This window comes from Pseudonaja textilis, chromosome 13 (assembly GCF_049901715.1).
Source record: "Pseudonaja textilis isolate UNSWEBS1 chromosome 13, rPseTex1.2, whole genome shotgun sequence".
NCBI classification, from domain to species: Eukaryota; Metazoa; Chordata; class Lepidosauria; order Squamata; family Elapidae; genus Pseudonaja; species Pseudonaja textilis.
The window spans coordinates 18,074,725-18,093,152 of NC_142002.1; the positions used below are offsets into that span (position 1 = coordinate 18,074,725).

General features: G+C 43.6%; 1 protein-coding gene across 2 annotated transcripts in view; it reads left to right on the forward strand.

Annotated features, from left to right (window-relative positions):
• The window catches only part of STRA6 (signaling receptor and transporter of retinol STRA6), a 36,462-nt gene that overhangs the window by 1,424 nt on the left and 16,610 nt on the right, over window positions 1-18,428 (forward strand). For both annotated transcript variants that reach the window (XM_026709792.2, XM_087941567.1), the window contains exons 2-3: window positions 12,065-12,215; window positions 14,926-15,004. In XM_026709792.2, coding sequence (XP_026565577.2) covers window positions 12,115-12,215; window positions 14,926-15,004 — 180 coding nt within the window. In that variant the 5' untranslated portion in view covers window positions 12,065-12,114. The remainder of the gene's footprint in view (window positions 1-12,064; window positions 12,216-14,925; window positions 15,005-18,428) is intronic.

An 18,428-nucleotide genomic window follows, 5' to 3' on the forward strand; every position in this document is an offset into this window, starting at 1 on the left:
CGAGATTTTTTTTTTTAATAGCTCTTTTAAGAAATGATAAATTGCAAGGCAGGACCCGGGCCAGACTCAATCCAAGGTTTTGCAATTGGATGGAGACAGATCCGAGATTGGCAGTTTGAGTTCCTCCTCTTGCGAAGAACCCTTGAATCTTGGCTAGCTATTTTTGTGAGATTTTTGCAGGACTCCCAAACTTCTTCCCTACCCCCATGGACCAACCTTACAGCTTCCTCGGCCTTTGCTTTTCCTACCGATCAAATTACACTTGCAACGGCTGCAGCTGCCTTAAAGTCTAAAAAGCTCTGGCTGGGACCACGGTAGTCCTCGGGTTACCACTAAGATTGAGCCCAAAATTCGGATTGCTAAGTGAAACGTTTGTGAAGCGTTGCCTTTGTTAAGAACGGTCACTAAATGTGTAAGTCGAGGGGAGACAGGATAGCGGTCTTCCAATATTTGAGGGGCTGCCACGGAGAGGAGGAAAAGGGGTCAAGCTGTTTGCTAAAGCGTCTGTAGGCCAGACAAGGAATGATGGATGGAAACCGAACAAGGAGAGATTCAACTTGGAAATAAGGAGAAACTTTCTGACAGGGAGAACAATCAACCCATGGAACAGAAGTTGCCCTTGGAAGTTGTGGGAGCACCATCACTTGAGACCTTCAAGAAGAGACTGGACTGACATTGGTCAGAAATGGTGTAGGGTCTCCCGCATGGGCAGGGGGGTGGACTAGATGACCTATATGGTCCCTTCCAACTCTGATTATCTGTTATCTGTATTAAACATCACAATGAAGCATTAACTTCTTCAGCAAGAGCTGGACTAGGGGTGACAGGGTAGCAGCCTTCCAATATCTGAGGGGCTGCCCCAAAGAAGAGGGAGTCAAGCTCTTCTCCAAAGCCCCCGAGAACAGGACAAGAAGCAACGGGTGGAAACTCACCAAGGAGAGAAGCAACTTAGAACTAAGGAGAAATTTCTTGACTGGGAGAACAATTCATCAGTGGAACAACTTGCCACTAGAAGCTGTAGGTGCTTCGTCACTGGAGGTTTTCAAAAAGAGATTGGACAACCATTGGTCCGGGATGGTATAGGGGTCTTCTGTTCAAGTAGGGGTTGGACTAGAAGGCCTCCAAGGTCCCTTCCCTTCCAACTATTCTGTGATCTGGAACTTGTTGAAGAGACATCCTTAGGTCCTATAAATGGGGACCTTTTAAACTCCTCCCAGAGGGGACCTCCCAAAGATTGATTGAAACCGAAGACTGTCCTTTATTTCTGTGTGTGCAGTTGGTTGGCTTGTTGACCTCATGAAAGAAGACTTAGAAGTTTCCCCTCCCCTCCTCCGCCCCTTCCTTTGATCTCCTTTAAAGCATAAGGTGTCCTTTTGTATCAGGACTTCAGCGTTCTGGGTCATTACGGGCTTGAATAACCCCTGGTGTTTATTTGCTAAAGACTGAGCATGCAGGCTAGAGTTTGAGTAATAGCAAGAAAATTATTTACAGGAATAATTGGTTTGCAATTATAGATAGATAGATAGAATTCTTTATTGGCCAAGTGTGATTGGATACACAAGGGATTTGTCTTTGGTGCAAATGCTTTCAGTGTGCATAAAAAGAAAAGATACGTTCGTCAAGAGTCAAGAGTCATCAGGTACAACACTTAATGATAGTCATAGGGTACAATAAGCAATCAAATCATGCTAGGAAACAGTCAATAAAAATCGTTAGAATACAACCAACAAGGTTACAGTCATACAGCCATAAGTGGTGAAAGGAAGGATGGGAGGATTAATAGTAATAGTAGTGCAGACTTAGTAAATAGTTGGACAGTGTTGAGGGAATTTGTTTAGCAGAGTGATGGCATTCGGGGGAAAAAACGTCCTTGTGTCTAGTTGTTCTGGTGTGCAGTGCTTTAGAGTGTCGTTTTGAGGGAAGGAGTTGAAACAGTTTATGTCCAGGATGTGAGGGGACTGTAAATATTTTCACAGCCCTCTTTTTGATTCGTGAAGGATACAGGTCCTCGATTGAAGGCAGGTTGGTAGTAATTGGTTTTTTTCTGCAGTCCTAATTATCCTCTGGAGTCTGTGTCTGTCCTGTTGGGTTGCAGAACCAAATTGAAACAAATGTAGATACTCCCCCTAGATTTTTTTTCTTCTCTTTTCTCAAAAGGATTCAAAAAAGATTTTTACAAACTATTCTGAAATAGTTTGGCTGAACCGTTCTACCAAAAATCCAAGACAGTGAGCAGTCTAGTTTTGATGGTAGATGGTTTTATATTTCAGAAGGAGATTGAAAAAGGATTTATCTGAGTTGGTGGTTTCTACACAGGGTGTCAACCTTGTCAACTTTAAGACTTGTGGACTTCAACTCCCAGAATTCCTCAGCCAGCTTTGCTGGCTGAGAAATTTGGGAGTTGAAGTCCACAAGTCTTAAAGTTGACAAGGTTGGACACCCTGTTCTACACCATGGCCATTTTACGATGTGTGGATTTTAATTCCCAGAATCCCCCAGCCAGTTGAAGAATTCTGGGAGTTGAAGGCCACACATCTTAAAATTGGCAAGGTTGAGAAAAGCTGCTGTAAGTGATACTGTCTTCGGAAGTATCTTTTTGACAGATGGGATACCTAGATAGGTTGACCATGAAATGGTAGTTGAGCTTACAAATTGTTGATCTGTACTTTAAATATTGGCCAGGTCCAACCTTCACATTACACAGTAACCATGGTTTGTTAGGATGACTAGGTTCCATAAGTTGCTGGTGCAAAAGCAAACCAACCAAGATATTATATATTGTGTGCTAGAGAACTCAGTCAAGTGGTTCCTTAGAGATGAAGATATATATAGAAAGCATGTATTTAAAAAGGACAACATCACTCATCTGGAAATATCTGGCCAAAATTGTGTTCACTACCAGGTACTTTCAATACCTGAGGGAATGAAAAGACAAAACTTCTCTCAGTAGTGGCCCCACTTTTCATGAGATCTCAACTTTAAAATGTGGGGTCCTTTTTTTAATTAAAGCTTTAGATGGTTTTATTATCTGAGTTTGGCTGTCTATGCAGATGTTTGGTCAACTTAGAAACTTTCTGGAGAGCTCAACACATGAACCACTTCCCCACTTCATGAAACCATGTTTCGTTGAGCCAGGTCTATTGAACATGCCACCATTAGATTGCTGTTGTCTCTTGGACCAAGTCCTAACCTATTATCTACAAACTGCATCCTCACTTGATTCTAAACCATCAAACCATCACTTAATGACTTACACCAATGTGAGGCCCAAGCCTATGAGCTCATCCCTGATACTAAACCACGGCTTATTGAGCAAGTCATTGCAGCATGAACCATGTGTCATGCTCAAGCTATATAACCCATGACTTAGAAACCACAATGGTCTGAGTTCTCCCTGATCTTGCCTAGATTCATCCTAAGAGCCAGGATGGCACAGTGGTTAGAATGTAGTACTGCAGGCTACTTCTGCTGACTGCCTGCTGACTGCAAATTGGCAGTTGGAATCTCACCAGGTTCAAGGTTGACTCAACCTTCCATCCTTCTGAGGTGGGTAAAATGAGGACCCAGATTGTTGGGGGCAACAGGACGACTCTGCAAACTACTTACAGGGAGCTGCACTGTAAATCAGTATATATGTCCAAGTGCTATTGCTATTTTCCTTCCTTCCTTCCTTCCTTCCTTCCTTCCTTCCTTCCTTCCTTCCTTCCTTCCTTCCTTCCTTCCTTCGCACAATGGTTAGAATGCATTATTGCAGACTACCTCTGCCCACCACCAGCAGTTCGATCCTGACCAGCTCAAGGTTGACTCAGCCTTCCATCCTTTCGAGGTCAGTGAAATGAGGACCCAGATGGTTGGGGGCAAGAGGCTGACTCCTTAAACCACTTAGAGGGGGGCTGTAAAAGCACTGTGAAGCGGTATAGAAGTCTAAGGGCTATTGCTATAATCAAGCATCGACCTTACAATTTTGCGTGACTACCCAACCCAGATTGTGGGTTTATTTTGACCTTTTATCCGGGCCTGCACTTTTAACTTCTTCTTCTTCTTCTTTAGTTTGCCTCTTAAACATTCACTTTGTTGAAAGTTGTCCCCGAATTAGCCAGGTGGGGAAGGAATGTAGAACAATAAAAGGCTTGGAAGCAGAAGATAACAATCGGCCTGCTTCGTTTGAACTCTGATGTTGGTAGAATTGGCGAAGATTGCCTACTGCAATCCCTCACACATTTGCAACTCCCTCACTGGGAGTTGACACCTGTGCAAACAGCTCTGGCCGGTAGTAACCCCCGCAGGGATGAAGCAAAGGCAGTTTGAAGAGCCACCAGAAACCCTCCCGGTGCAAAGTTGCTTTGAAAACAGTAGGGCTGGGCTGTCTGAAGAAGAAAATATCCCTCCCATTTAACAGAATAAGAGCGTTGGAAGGAACTCCTTCACAAGCAGGAGATCTACCTAGACCATTCCAGACAAGTAGCTTTCCGATTTCTTCTTAAACACCTGCAGTGTTGGAGCAACCACAATTTCTGGTGGCAAGCTCTTCCACTGGTTCAAGGGTCTTCAAACTTGGCAAGTTTAAGACTTGTGGACTTCAACTCTCAGAATTCCTGAGCTAACACAGCTGGAGGAGGAATTCTGGGAGTTGAAGTCCACAAGCCTTAAGGCTCTCAAGTTTGAAGACCCCTGATCTATCACCTATCACCTATCACTTATCAGTCTATCCTCTCTCTCTCCCTCTCTCCCTCTCCCTCTCCCTCCCTCTCTCTCTCTCTCTCTCTCTATCTCTGTACCTACCTATTTACCTACCTACCTACCTATTATCTATCTATCATCTATCACAAGGGTCTTCAAACTTGGCAAGTTTAAGACTGGTGGACTTCCCAACACCCAGAATTCCTGAGCTAACATGACTGGAGGAGGAATTCTGGGAGTTGAAGTCCACAAGCCTTAAGGCTCTCAAGTTTGAAGACCCCTGATCTATCACCTATCACCTATCACTTATCAATCTATCCTCTCTCTCTCTCTTTCTCTCTCCATACCTACCTATTTACCTACCTACCTATCATCTATCATCTATCACAAGGGTCTTCAAACTTGGCAAGTTTAAGACTGGTGGACTTCCCAACTCCCAGAATTCTTGAGCTAACAGGACTGGACTAGTTCTAGGTTGCTTCTCTCCTTGGTTAGTTTCCATCTGTTGCTTCTTGTCCTGCCTTGAGGTGCTTTGGAGAATAGATTGACCCCCCCCTCTTCTTTGGGGCAGCCCCTCAGATATTGGAAGACTGCTATCATGTCCCCCCACTAATCCTCCTTGCAACTCCAAGCCGAGCTCAACTGAATGGCATCAATTCCCACTCAACAAATTCCACAGCTCTTCCGGAAACCGATCTCTTATCATTTTGATTAAAAGCCGCACGCTGTACGCTCCATTCTCCCATCCCCTCGACCTCTCTTGCTCTGTTTATTTGGGCGAGAGGCAAAAAAAAAAAGAAAGAAAGAAACATTCCCCGGGGAGTGATAAAGAGGGAGAAATGAATAATATTTATTGCCGCCATCAATCTCTCCCTCTGCTGTCTCCCCGCCAAGCGTTGCCTTTCCCCAGCGGAGGTCAGACAGAGGAGCAAAGAGATCAGGTTTGGGGTGAAAGGAAGGTGGGGCTGAGATGCCAGGCTGCCACAGAGCACCAGTTGTGCATTGTGTCTTAAATCTTGGGGCTCCTCACCCACCCTTTGGCTCCCCCCGTGGCTCCTAGGACTGGCGGAATAAATTGGGAGACAGCACCTCTAGGGCATCATCTCATGGGTGGACTTCAGAAAGGTTCTCTGGGTGGGTGTGGCCATAGTGGGTGTAGCCTAGTCAGCCTCCTGCACCACGATAGTGGTGGTGGGGTTTTTTCACCCTCCCCGGGTTCCAAAGGCTCTCCGGGAAGCCAGAAACGGGCCCGTATCAGGCCTTCCCGAACTTCCACGAAGCCCGTTTTTCAACCTTCCCCGAGCCTCCGTGCCCGTGGCGGGATTCAAAAATGTTTACTACCGGTTCTGTGGGTGTGACTTGGTGGGTGTGGCATGGCTTGGTGGGCGTGGCTTGGTGGGTGTGGCAGAGGAAGGATACAGCAAAATCTCCACTCCCTCCCCACTCCTGGGGAGAAGGTTACTGCAAAATCCACATTCCTTCTCCAACCCACTAACCTGCTTTCCAGCTCCGTTCTCCTGTGCAGGGCAACCAAAGAAGACCCAGCCAATCAGCTGGGAGGCGGAGAAGAGATGGGGGCAGGGCCAGTCAAAGATGGGATTTGCCAGTTCTCTGGGCTACTCAAAAATTTCACGACCAGTTCTTCAGAACTGGTCAAAACCGGCTGAATACCACCTCTGCTCCATGCGCACCCTGTACTTACCTGCATCCAAAATGGACCATCCTGGGCCTGAGAACCCCCCCAGAAGCTTATCCCTACATCATCCAGCTTCTTTCCTTTGGGCTCAAACAGCCACTGGGGTAAACCAGCCCATTGATGGCTTGTCCGACAAACCACAGTTACAACCAAGTAGGGCAATGCTTTCAAATGGTGGTGGACTTCAACTAGCAGAATTCTCAGCAATGGGTATGCTGGCTGTGGAATTTTGGGAGCTGAGGTCCATATACTTGGAAATCACCAAGGTTTTACGACGCAAGTTTCCAGAGGTGTTTTAATCAGCTACTAGGGAAAGCCACTGTATATATACAGAGAGCAAACTCCATCGCCTTCTAGCACGGATGATCTTAGCTAGTTGGGTGGTGAAACGTCTGCAAGGAAACAACCAAGCTGTGAGCACACCAAGGATTCCATAGTCTTACTATTAACCAGGAATATCCTTCTGCATTGGAATCAATTTTGTCTGTATGATTTTCACATCAAGCTGGGATTTTGACTGGTTTCATTCTTTAGATTAAGTCATAATGTGGTTTATATTTAGTTGGTGCCGCATTGTCATTTAATTGCAATTTATTCAACCAGCTAAGCTTGGGGCAAAGTTGCTTAGCATATGAAAAGCCAGTTTTGTGTATTCCATACATTAACACCTCACCTCTTCTGCAAAGAGCTCAAGAAATTTTCTACAACCTTCTCCTGTATTCTATGACTAAAACCCCTGTGAAATAGGAGTAGCCAGATGATCAGCCTATTAATTTTATAGCTAAATATTGGGTGCGTACCGGGGTTTTCTTAAGCCCAAAGGAATAAGTTTTGAATATTTTGCTACACAGGTTCTCAAATCAAACAATGGTGCTTTTGAAAGTATCAAGAAAGAGGGGTGTGAAGCAAAACACCAAACCATTGGTTGGAGAAAATCAAGCTTTATTTTGTTGAAAGCAATGTAAAAAAATGTAAAAGGTCAAGTATCAAAAAATATGAGAAAGGTATGGTTAAAGTCCTTTTTGTTAAAAAAAAAATACGATGAAAAAAGGTAAAAAAAGAGAAAAAAATGGAGAAGGTGAGAGGAAAAAAAAGTTTATAACTCAGCACCTGGGAGTCCAGTTTTGTGTAATGCAACGTTTGCACTTGGTTCCTCACAGTGGTGTGGTTCAACGGTGTTGAAGAATGCTGCAAGCGTCCATTGATCTTTCTTGAGTTTGATGGGTGGGATTGATTGTGGTGGAGTTTGGCTATGGTCTATGACTGCTGGCTTTGCATGTGTCCAATGTAGCCAAGAGTCTCGTTCTGCAACCTTTATGGCGGTGTGTGTAGTCAGTAAAATTTGGTAGGGTCCTTTCCACCTAGGTTGTAGAGGGGAGGTTCTGGTGAAGAACTTGATCCACACCCAATCTCCTGGCTCATATGGATGCAGGGCTTCTTCCAGGGGTAAGGTCTGTGTCAGCGCACTCTGGGTCCAGAGGGTCTGTAGTCTCTTTTGCAGGGCTGTAAGATAAGAATAGAAAACTCTATCCCCCTATCTAACCAAAGGGAATGAGGATCTAGGCTTTGTAGGGTATGTGTAGGGGGGGGGTGACCAAAAAGGATCTCAAAGCGGGAAATACCTATATCTTGTCTTGGTCTGGTTCTGATATAAAGAGGGCAATTGGGAGCACTTTGTGACCAAGAGAGGTGTGTCTCCTGACAGAGTTTGCCCAGTAGGGTCTTCACCTCTTTGTTTGCTCTCTCCATGGCTCCTTTAAGTAGTCCCATTTCGGATGCATCCCAGCCCCATAAGGAGGGTGGCAGGCTTTTTAAATCTTCATGAAGCCCTGTGTTGCTGGTTATCAGCATGATTGTCTTGTGTGTGCCTTTTCCTGGGATTTCCAATTGCAGCCCCTGTTTGCCACATGTTATGGTAGCTCCCATTTTACATAGGAGATCCCTTCCTAGTAGAGACAGTGGGGACTGGGGGCAAATAGTAAATGCATGGTCTACTGTGAAAGGTCCTAGTTCTACTGGTACGTTGTGGGTAAATTCTACAGGGATTATTCCTCCCCCCACTCCCATTATGCTATCCCGAGCCCCTTCAGCCACTGAAGCTTTATATGGTGGTTCAGAAATGAGGAGGTGGCTCCAGTATCAACTAAGCAATTGTATTTCTTTCCTCCCATAAGAATGGTGACAATGGGTTCCCCTTCTGGGCCGTTTTTTAGGGGGATAGGTAGTCCATTAAAGGTGGCCATGAATTCAGTGCTTTCATTGTCATGCTCTGGTCAAGAAAGGGGTAAATCATGTTCTCTTCTTTGCTCCCATTGATGTCTATTGTTATTATTTATTGGAGGAAAGGGAGCGCTGGGTGGTGCCTGGTGACTGAAACTTTGTTGCTCAGTGTAATGGACTGGATTATTGGCTGGCCTCATGTTCCTCGGTGGTGGGTGATACCGGTTGCAGGAGGGGTGTTGCCTACATTGCCTGCTGAAATGACCTTCCTGTCTGCACCTATAACAATGCTGACATTTGCCTTGCGTCCATCCTGCTTTATCGCAATGCCAGCATTTCTTTGAATTATAGGGGGTTTTACCTGGCGTTTGTCTGGCATCATGTTTCATTATAGCAAATATTTTTAAGTCTTCCTGTCTTTCTATTCATCTCTTTCTATCTTTCTCCTCCTCTTTCAGCTTGTCTCTTTGATCATAGACAAAGTTAGCAATCCTGCGCAACTCTGCTATGTCTAAGGTTGGCCAGTTAGAGACGAAGCGGTGGAAATGTTCTTTAATATCTAAGGTGGACTGATCCACGAAGGCTGAAGCTAAAATCCTTTGGTCCTTCAGGCAGCTAAGGTCTAGGTGGGCATATGCAGTAGCTGCTTCTGACAGGTGGACCCAAAAGGCATCAGGGTTTTCCTTTTCCCTTTGTGTTGTTTTTTTTTTAAATTCAGACTAGTTTAAAAGTATTTTTTTCTTATTTCCTCTAGAGCTTCTAATAAATTATCTTTTGCTCTAGTGTATTCGTCCCATTGATTGGTATCATTATAGTCCCAGTCAGGGCGATGTACTGGCCATGCGATGCGGGCTGGGGCTGCCTGACCAGGGATAGTTGGTGGTTTGGCTATTTGGTCTGTTTTTGTTTTTTTTTCAAACAGTTTTAATAGTTCATCTTTCGTTAGAAAGACTTGTAACAGCTGAGTCATGTTACCCCAGGATGGATTATGGCTGTCTATGATAGATTTCAGGGTTTTAATAACTGTTTGAGGATCAGCCCTGAATGCTGGGGTATCCTTTTTCCAGATGACTAGGTCAGAGGCAGAGAAGGGGGTGTGGGTAAAAACATATTCTAGTTGTCCCCTATTTCTGCCTGGCACTGGCTTGCTTAAAAGGGGAGCCATAATCCGTGCCTCAGTATTCCCTTCCCTGAAATGGGTTTCAGGCTTCTTCTTCATTATTATTATTATTATTATTTTCTCGGTCAGGTCTTTGGTCCTAGCCATCTCAGCCCAGCAGTACCAATAGGGTATTTGGCTGGGCTTAATGCATGTTCTAAGTGCTTTCAGGGTTTTATAATCTAAAGTACCGCTATCAGGCCAAATTTGTCTACCCGTGTCATCTCGCAATAAAGCCCACTTTTTGCAAATTCTTTTCGCTTCCTTTTTATTCATTCCAGTTAGGACAGGCACTTGCCTTTTGTCCCAAGCCTCAAGTAATTTATCCAAGGGGGTCTCTTCCATTGCCCTCGAGCTACAACTTCCCATATTCTCTACCTGATGTGGGGATTACTTTGGTTTAGCCGGGCTACCGCTGTCAGTTTTACACATGGAGTATGGGCCCTTTCTCTTAGGGAAACTCCGCCGTCAGTTTGAAGACCCCCCTAAAAAATGGGGATCTTGGAGGACCGTCTGCCCCCTAGCAGCACCGGTATGGGCCCCTCCTCACACTCCGCCGTCAGTTTTCAGATCTCCCTTAAAGGTAGGGATCTGGAAGGACCTGCTCTGCTTTGTAAGGCAAACTATTTCCAATTTTGTTTGCCAGCAGCCGGTACGGGCCCCTTCTAACTGCACAGGGCTTTGCTTGTGGGATGCACTGGGACTATTTTTTCTGCTTCCTATTTGTTTCCCAACACCAGTTCCTTTCTCAGCCCACTCGGTTTTTCTTACGTCTTTCAGAAGGTCTCACACTCCGTGATCACCCCTCGCGTTCCCAAATCCAGCTGGTCATGGCTTGTTGGAGCTAGCAGCTGGCTGGGGTGCGGCTGGCAATCATGGAGGAGGTGAGGTCCCTCTGTTTCTGCAGAGAAAACCCACAAACCCACAATCACACACCTGGTACACTTATGCTTGCACTCCCCTCCCTAGTAAGATTATAAATTTGAAGTGGTGCTCACCTGCAGCTGTTGAGCAGAAAAGCCCAAGGACTCCCTTTACTACCCTTATTCCTTCCGGGCTGGGTCCGTGGCTGTTGTCCCTGGACAAAGAAGGTCCATGCCGGCTGGGTTTGGATCCGCGGGCCCGGTCTAGTGGCAGGGTTGGCTGGAAAACCTTCATGGTCACCAATTGTTGAAAGGCCTGGAAAATGCCTTTCTTCTGAGGATTCGATTTTCCTGCTGGGAGAGCTCTGGTGCAAGGATACAGACAACAGCTTGAAAGCTGGATATTTTTTATTTTTCAGGAAGGCTAGAGATAGCAAGAAGTCTGCGTTCCTGGGGCTAGTTAGCGTTGTATGATAAGCCCCTGATTTTTATACTTTTTTTCTCCTTTTGTGTGTGAGTGCTTGTGTTTGTATTTCTTAATGTTTTAAATCCTGTCAGGGGTTGTCTTCATTTCTGCCGGAGGGTAAACTCCGCGGGGTGGTTTGATTGGATTATCAGTTTCGTCCTAATGTTTTCTTATATTTGTTTTGTGGCAATCTCCTGTCTGTCTCCTAATATATTTTGTGTCTTTCGTCTGTTTGTTTTGCTGATTTGGCATGTTTTCTTTTCTTGTTTCCCTAGTTTTCTTAATTATTTGGGCTTTTGTCTAAGGGGCTTCTTTAATACCTTTTATTCGATTCCTTTTCCTATGCAAGTTTGTTTTATGGCTGGCCTGATGTTCCCTTTGGGCTTTTCCTGCTTGGGTGACACCACTGTCCTCGTGAAGTTCCCTTTCCACAATTTCTAAGTCATATTTCCCTTGGATTTTTTTGCAAAAAGAAAAAGAGAGAGAGAGAGAGAGAGAGAGCATCCATTCAAATAGGTGTAAAGGAGCAAAAACCATTTTCCAAATGCTTTTCATTTCCTTAGGCTGAGTTCTTGGAGAGAAATCAAGTTAAACAACTCTTTACTTTCTTTAATCTTGTCGTGGGCTTTTCATAACTGATGATTCTTAGTTTGGTTTGGGTAGAGTGTGGTTTGAAGTATTTTTTTTCCCCTTTTCTTTTCTTGTTAACCTCCAACCTCGGTTCCTCCTTTGTTCTCCTGAAATGCTGAAACAGGATGAAGTCACTTTGGATAAACTTCTGTGGGATTTAAAAAAAAAAAATAGAAGCATGGAAAGCAGCTTAAATGACAGAAGGAAACAGAGTTGCTTGTATGAAAGATCTAAGAAGCTGGTCAGGTTTTTTTAAAAAAAATTGACCACCAAAGTATATCAGCTACAGGACAAATTTTGTGAAGGATTTGGATCTCTAGCTCAAAAAAGATCTTGTTTTCTTTTTAAAGATATTCTTTAGATTTGATTGCCTGAGAAATTAAAGAAAAGAGAGAGAGAGATGTCTTCCCAAGAGCTACTAAGAGATGAACTGGACCTCACTGGCAACTTGGCTGATGAAGATAATTGGTACATATATGAACCAATAGGAAACGCCAACGAGTGAGTATAAATGCTACTTATTTCTTAGGTTTCATCCTTGCATCGCTTTAACTATCTGGAACTTAAGGTTGTTGCTAAAACTTCCTCTCAGCAAAGTATTTGTGAATGTCCCAAATATTCTTTTAAAAAATCATTCTGGGCTTAGGAATATTAACCTCCAACCGATTAGGAAAATATATCACGTATTTATGGAAATCAAGCTACAGATATTTCGTGATTAATCCTGTGTGTGAGCTTTTCAAAGAAATCCATACATTTACGATGGGGGGAGAGTGGGACTTGACTCTATCCATAATTAGTTCAGCAGTTAGCCCTTGGATTAAATATCCTCATTAAATATCCTCATTTCTAACATAACTCACTAATTCTGCCCCGAAGTAGGATTAATGGCACATAAGCAGCCAAGACTGAATTGAAACATTCTTTGCTTTCCCAGCTTCGACTCAGAGGGGTGCAAAACACAGAAGAAGCTTTGATGCTTTCCTGTTTTTTTGTTGGTTTGCCTCCACTGCTATTAGTACATTTATCACAGAATTCTAGAATGCAAATGTCGGGAGTTATTCTGAGGATCAGCTACTCTGATGTTTCTCAACTTCGATATTGAGATCAGTGGACTTCAGTCCCCAGAATTCTCCAGCCAATCCCCAGGAGAATTCTGGGGATTGAAGTCCCCAGAGCTCAACATTGCTGCAACGTTGAGAAATATTGATGTAACCCAACACCTTTTACAGAAATCCATTCTTAGAACACTCCCAGTAGATTACTATTCTACCTCTGTTTAAATCAAGGGTCTTCAAACTTGGCAAGTTTAAGACTTGTGGACTTCAACTCCCAGAATTCCTGAACTAACATGACTGGAGGAGGAATTCTGGGAGTTGAAGTCCACAAGTCTTAAAGTGGTCAAGTTTGAAGACCCCTGGTTTAAATTCTCACAATATCTCAAGGCTATTAGTTCTGTCATTGAATGACTCTGTTAAGAATTTTTCCTGGTGTCCAACCCAACCTTCTTCCTCATCATTTAAATCTGTTGTTTCTTGTCTTGACTTCCAGTCAATGGTTGGACAATCCCATCCATCTCATTCCATCCTGATATATAAGTTGCGCAGTAGAACCCAATGCCATCCCTCAGTGTGTTCAATGCACTGGTCATTATTTTTGGCTGTTGCCAACATTCTGAACTGCATTTGCAATGATCCTCACATGGTCACATGTGACACCTTCTCCCCACCCCATGTTCCATTCATCATCCCATGGGCCTCTCCAGATTGTACACAAATGCCAGGATTCTTTCATGTGTAACTTGCCTCGCTCCTGCGTCAAACCACTGAACTGTAGGAAGAAAGTTCTGGGTGAAGGAACTTCAGGTCCTGGCTTTGATTCTTCTCATTCAGTCCAGCCCTTGGATCCTTTCGGGCCAGAGAGAATTTTAAAAGCCTTCACTTAACAACGGTGGCAAGAAGGGTCATAAAATGAGACAAACCTCACTTAACAGATATCTCTCGCTTAGCAACAGAAATTCTGGGGTCCATTATGGTCAAAAGTTGAGGATTACCTGTACGATCCTTCTGAATGGTTGACGGATCCTACACTTTGAGCTTTTGTGACCTTGCCTCCAAAAATATCCTTCAGAAGACACTAACATGATTGCACACGCTGGTGCACCAGAGTTCCTTGTCAACTCCTACCACTCTTAGATATTTCCCCTTTGAAGGATCTCTAAAATACTTGAGAAAAATCTCCCCAGTGGGAGAATCAGTGGTGGGATTCAAAACTTTAACCGAAGGTTCTTTGCCCTAATGATTTCTTCCAACAACCAGTTCACCAAATTGCTCAGAAAGTTAACAGCCGGTTCTGACAAACCGGTGTGAACCGGATGAATCCCACCACTCGTCTGAATATATTCTGAGAGGAAACTAGCTGCAGGGCAACTTTTCCACCTCACCCCACCCTGATTGTACAGAAAGTCGGTCTAGCAAGAGAGAGACGATCTTTTAAATTCAGAAAACTTCCTTCAAAGGCTGTAACTTTATCCAGATTCAAGCTTGGTCAACTCACAAGCTTTCGACTCTTGTTGAAAAGTCACACAAAGGGCTGTTCTCACCAGGCCGCTAATCTAACAACCTGTGTTCTCTGGAACGTAATTTTTTTTTGCTGGATTTTAAAAGGAAAAAAAAAGACATTTCAAACCCACACTTCCTCTCACATTACCACAGTGCCACAAAAGCAGTCCTGTGTTAGAAAAATCTGTTGCTTGTTTGCATTCATTTGAATAAGCAGCTTCAGTTACATTTCCATGCTACTCCATCTTCGTAACCACATGACACATATTAGAGCTCTTAATCTCTGTTCCCAGTCAAGCTTTTTGGCTTATGGGCTTTGGGGTTGTTTTTGGTTGCTAAAATCATTCCTTTTAATTGTCTGTGCTTTCCATGAATGTGAGGCGTCTAACATCTACTTTAAAGCTGCTGTTTTAAGTGAGTTGGTTTTAGTGAGGAATTGGAGAGAGATAAAAAAACCTCTGGAAAAGAAAAACATTTGGATAGAATGAAAGAAGATAAACGCGATTTGTTTGTTTTTTCGTCCTAAGGCATTGTTGTCAAATGCAGAATTTTTTTCTTGGCCGGAGGATATTGGTTTAGATTTGACAGCTCTTAATATGTTGTTTTCTGAGCCAGGTGTGCTTTTAAATGGTTTTGATGCTTTCTTGCAGCATGGCTCCCAACATTATCCCCGATTGCCAACTGACTGTCCCCTTTGATCTCTATCACTGCTGCATGGCTCCGATTTCTGTAAGTATTTTTTTTTTAAAAAAAACAAGTTTGCAAATGAGGCTTTAGCCTCTGTGGGCCACTTCTCAAAGAGGTAAGAGGACAACAGGAGTTATAGAGAGAGGAGCAGTATTCAAAATACTTTACACAACATTTGTGAAGCTGATTGGAATTGGTGATCTACCGATCCATGAAATAGGCCAGCATTTCTCAACCTTGGTATCTTGAAGAGGTGTGGACTTCAACTCCCAGAATTCCCCAGCCAGTCATGGGGAATTCTGGAAGTGGAAATCCACACTTCTGCAAGCTGCCAAGGTAGAGAAACACTGAAAGAGGCTGTTCATTTGATACTATAGTGTAGCTGCAAATATCTAACTTGATTATTTAGCCAAGAACGTAAATTACACCCCACTGGTGCTTTACTCACTTCAGCGAGCCTAAAGAAAGTATTAATCATAATAAGAAACCACATTCAGAAAGAAGGGAAGGGAAGGGAAGGAAAAAAGATGGAGGGAGGGAGAAGGGAGGGAGGGAGGGAGGAAAGGAAAGGAAAGGAAAGGAAAGGAAGAAAGATGGAGGGAGAAGGGAGGAAGGGAAGGGAAGATGGAAGGAAAGGAAAGGAAAGGAAAGATGCAAGGAGAAGGGAAGAAGGAAGGAAAAGGAAAGGAGGAAAGATAGAGAGAGAAGGAAGGAAGGAAGAAAAAGAAAAGGAGAAAGGAAAGGAAAGGAAAGGAAAGGAGAGGAGAGGGGAGGGGGAGGGGAGGGGAGGGAAGGGAAGGGAAGGAAGATGGAGGGAGAGGGAAGAAAGGAGACCTTTTTCAAAGTGAGCTCCTTGCTTATCACCCAAATATACACCAGGTCTTAACTGATTTCATCTTTTCTAACATAAGCCAAGGTTAGCTGTTGTGACAGTCCACTTTTATTCCATTTTTCTGGCTGGCTGGCTGGCTAACACATCTTGGACTCTTTCGACTGCTACCATCACCCCCTCCCCTTCTTGCTTTTTATCCTCACAACAGCCCTGCGAAGTGGGACCGAGCCCAGATCGTGCAAGAGTTAACGCTTTAGCATTTCTTCCCTCCAACTTTGGCTATTCAAGGTTTCTTTGGCTGTCTTTGTTTGTGTCGCCATAACAACTATCTCCCCGCCGTGAGCAGCTGAAAAGAATCGATGCCAATGTTTTCTGCCTAGTGAAATTGTGGGGTTACCCCCACCTCCTTTTAATATCCCTAGTTGGCAGCTGCTGACATGTTCAGCTGCTGGAAAGGGAGTGTGGACAGATACGGCTTACAGTTTTGAGAAAGTTTAGGACTGTGTTTTACACAACTGCAAAAATCCCTCCGTGCAGCGTGGCAGATGGCCCAGTCAAAACTACGGCTGAGCATAAAACCATCTTATATTTCAAAATGCTCTTCGCCACTTGGGGGGTTTGCGGAAGGATGTGTCATTGAAATGGAACCAAATCCGTGAAAGGAAACTTCAAATCAAGATGAGAAGTTACGGGAGAGCAAAGGACTGAGTAACCAGGGAGAAAATCAGATTTGGGTGATGGTGGGTTTTGTAAGGTCTTTCGTGCTCTCTGAGCTCGATTGCTTCCTTGCAGATAAACGTTTCATTGCCAAACTAGGTAACATCATCCTGAGTGTTAAGGGGCCCCATTTCCCAGCTATATTAACATCCATCGTAACCATTTTACTTAGTGTTGTATATATTTATGCGGTGATGATGTTACCTAGTATGGTAAGGAAATGTCTGCAAGAAAACAACCAAAGCTCAGAGAACACTCAAGGACCCCTCCTCCTCCTCCTCCTCCTCCTCCTCCTCTCCACAAACCCCACTCTCTTCTATTACTGAGGATGTTCCCTAGTTGGGTAATGAAATGTCTGAAAGAAAGCCACCAAGCTTAGAGAGCACCAAGGACCCCACAGTCCTCCTCCTTTCCTTCTCTTCTCCTTCTCCTCCTCCTCCCCCTCCTCCTCTCCACAAACCCCACTCTCTTCCATTACTGAGGATGTTCCCTAGTTGGGTAATGAAACGTCTTCAAGAAAACCACCAAGCTCCTCCTCCCTTCCTTCTCTTCTCCTTCTCCTCCTTCTTCTTCTCCTCCTCCTCCTCCTCTCCGTAAACACCACTCCCTTTTAGCACTGATGATATTACTTGGTTGGGTCATGAAACGTCTTGCAATAGCGTGGTGGTCCCCCCCTATGAAACATTATCCCTGCAGAGTTAAGATTGACCCCTATCTTGACTTCCTTTCAAAAGACCCTGAAGATGTTTTTGCCAGCAGGCCTCGGGCATCCCGGGGTGATATGGAGCCCCATCAAGTGGTTTGATTGTTGTCACCCGGGCAAGTGGAGTTCACGGGGTTTTGTTCTAGTTGGGGTTCCCCTGCTAGATTCACCATTAGTTGAATGGCCACATACATTTTATAGCTAGATTACAGATTAACTGAGTTGGAAGGGACCTTGAGGGTCATCTAGTCCAACCCCCCACCCCACCCAAGCAGGAGATCCTACACCATTTCTGAAAAATGGCAGCCCAATCTCTTCTTGAAAACTTTCACGGATGACGCTCCCACAACTTCCGAAGGCAACTTATGTTCCATGGGTTCATTGCTCTCACAGGCAGAAAATTTATCCTTATCTCTAGGTTGAATCTCTGCTTGTTCAGTTTCCATCCATTGTTCCTCGTCTGGCCTTCACATAGCAGAAACAGCTTGACCCCCTTTTCCTCTCTGTGGCAGCCCCTCAAATACTGGAAGACTGCTATCCTGTCTCCCCTGATCCTTCTCTTCACTAGATAGATGATAGATAGATAGATAGATAGATAGATAGATAGATAGATAGATAGATAGATAGATAGATAGATAGATAGATAGATAGATAGATAGATAGATAGATAGATAGATAGATAGATAATAGATAGATAGATAGATAGATAGATAGATAGATAATAGATAGATAGATAGATAGATAGATAGATAGATAGATAGATAGATAGATAGATAGATAGATAGATAGTAGATAGATAATAGATAGATAGATAGATAAGATAGATAGATAGATAGATAGTAGATAGATAATAGAGAGATAGAGAGATAGATAGATAGATAGATAGACAGATAGTAGATAGATAATAGATAGATAGATAGATAGATAGATAGATAGATAGATAGATAGATAGATAGATAGATAGATAGATAGATAGATAGATAGATAGATAGATAGATAGATAGATAGATAGATAGATAGATAGATAGATAGATAGATAGATAGATAGATAGATTGATATTTAGATAGAGAGATAGAGAGATAGAGAGATGATGGATAGATAGATAGATAGATAGATAGATAGATAGATAGATAGATAGATAGATAGATAGATGATAGATAGATGAGAGAGAAAATAAAAATCTGGGTCATTAAGTGGATGGAGGACCTTAGGA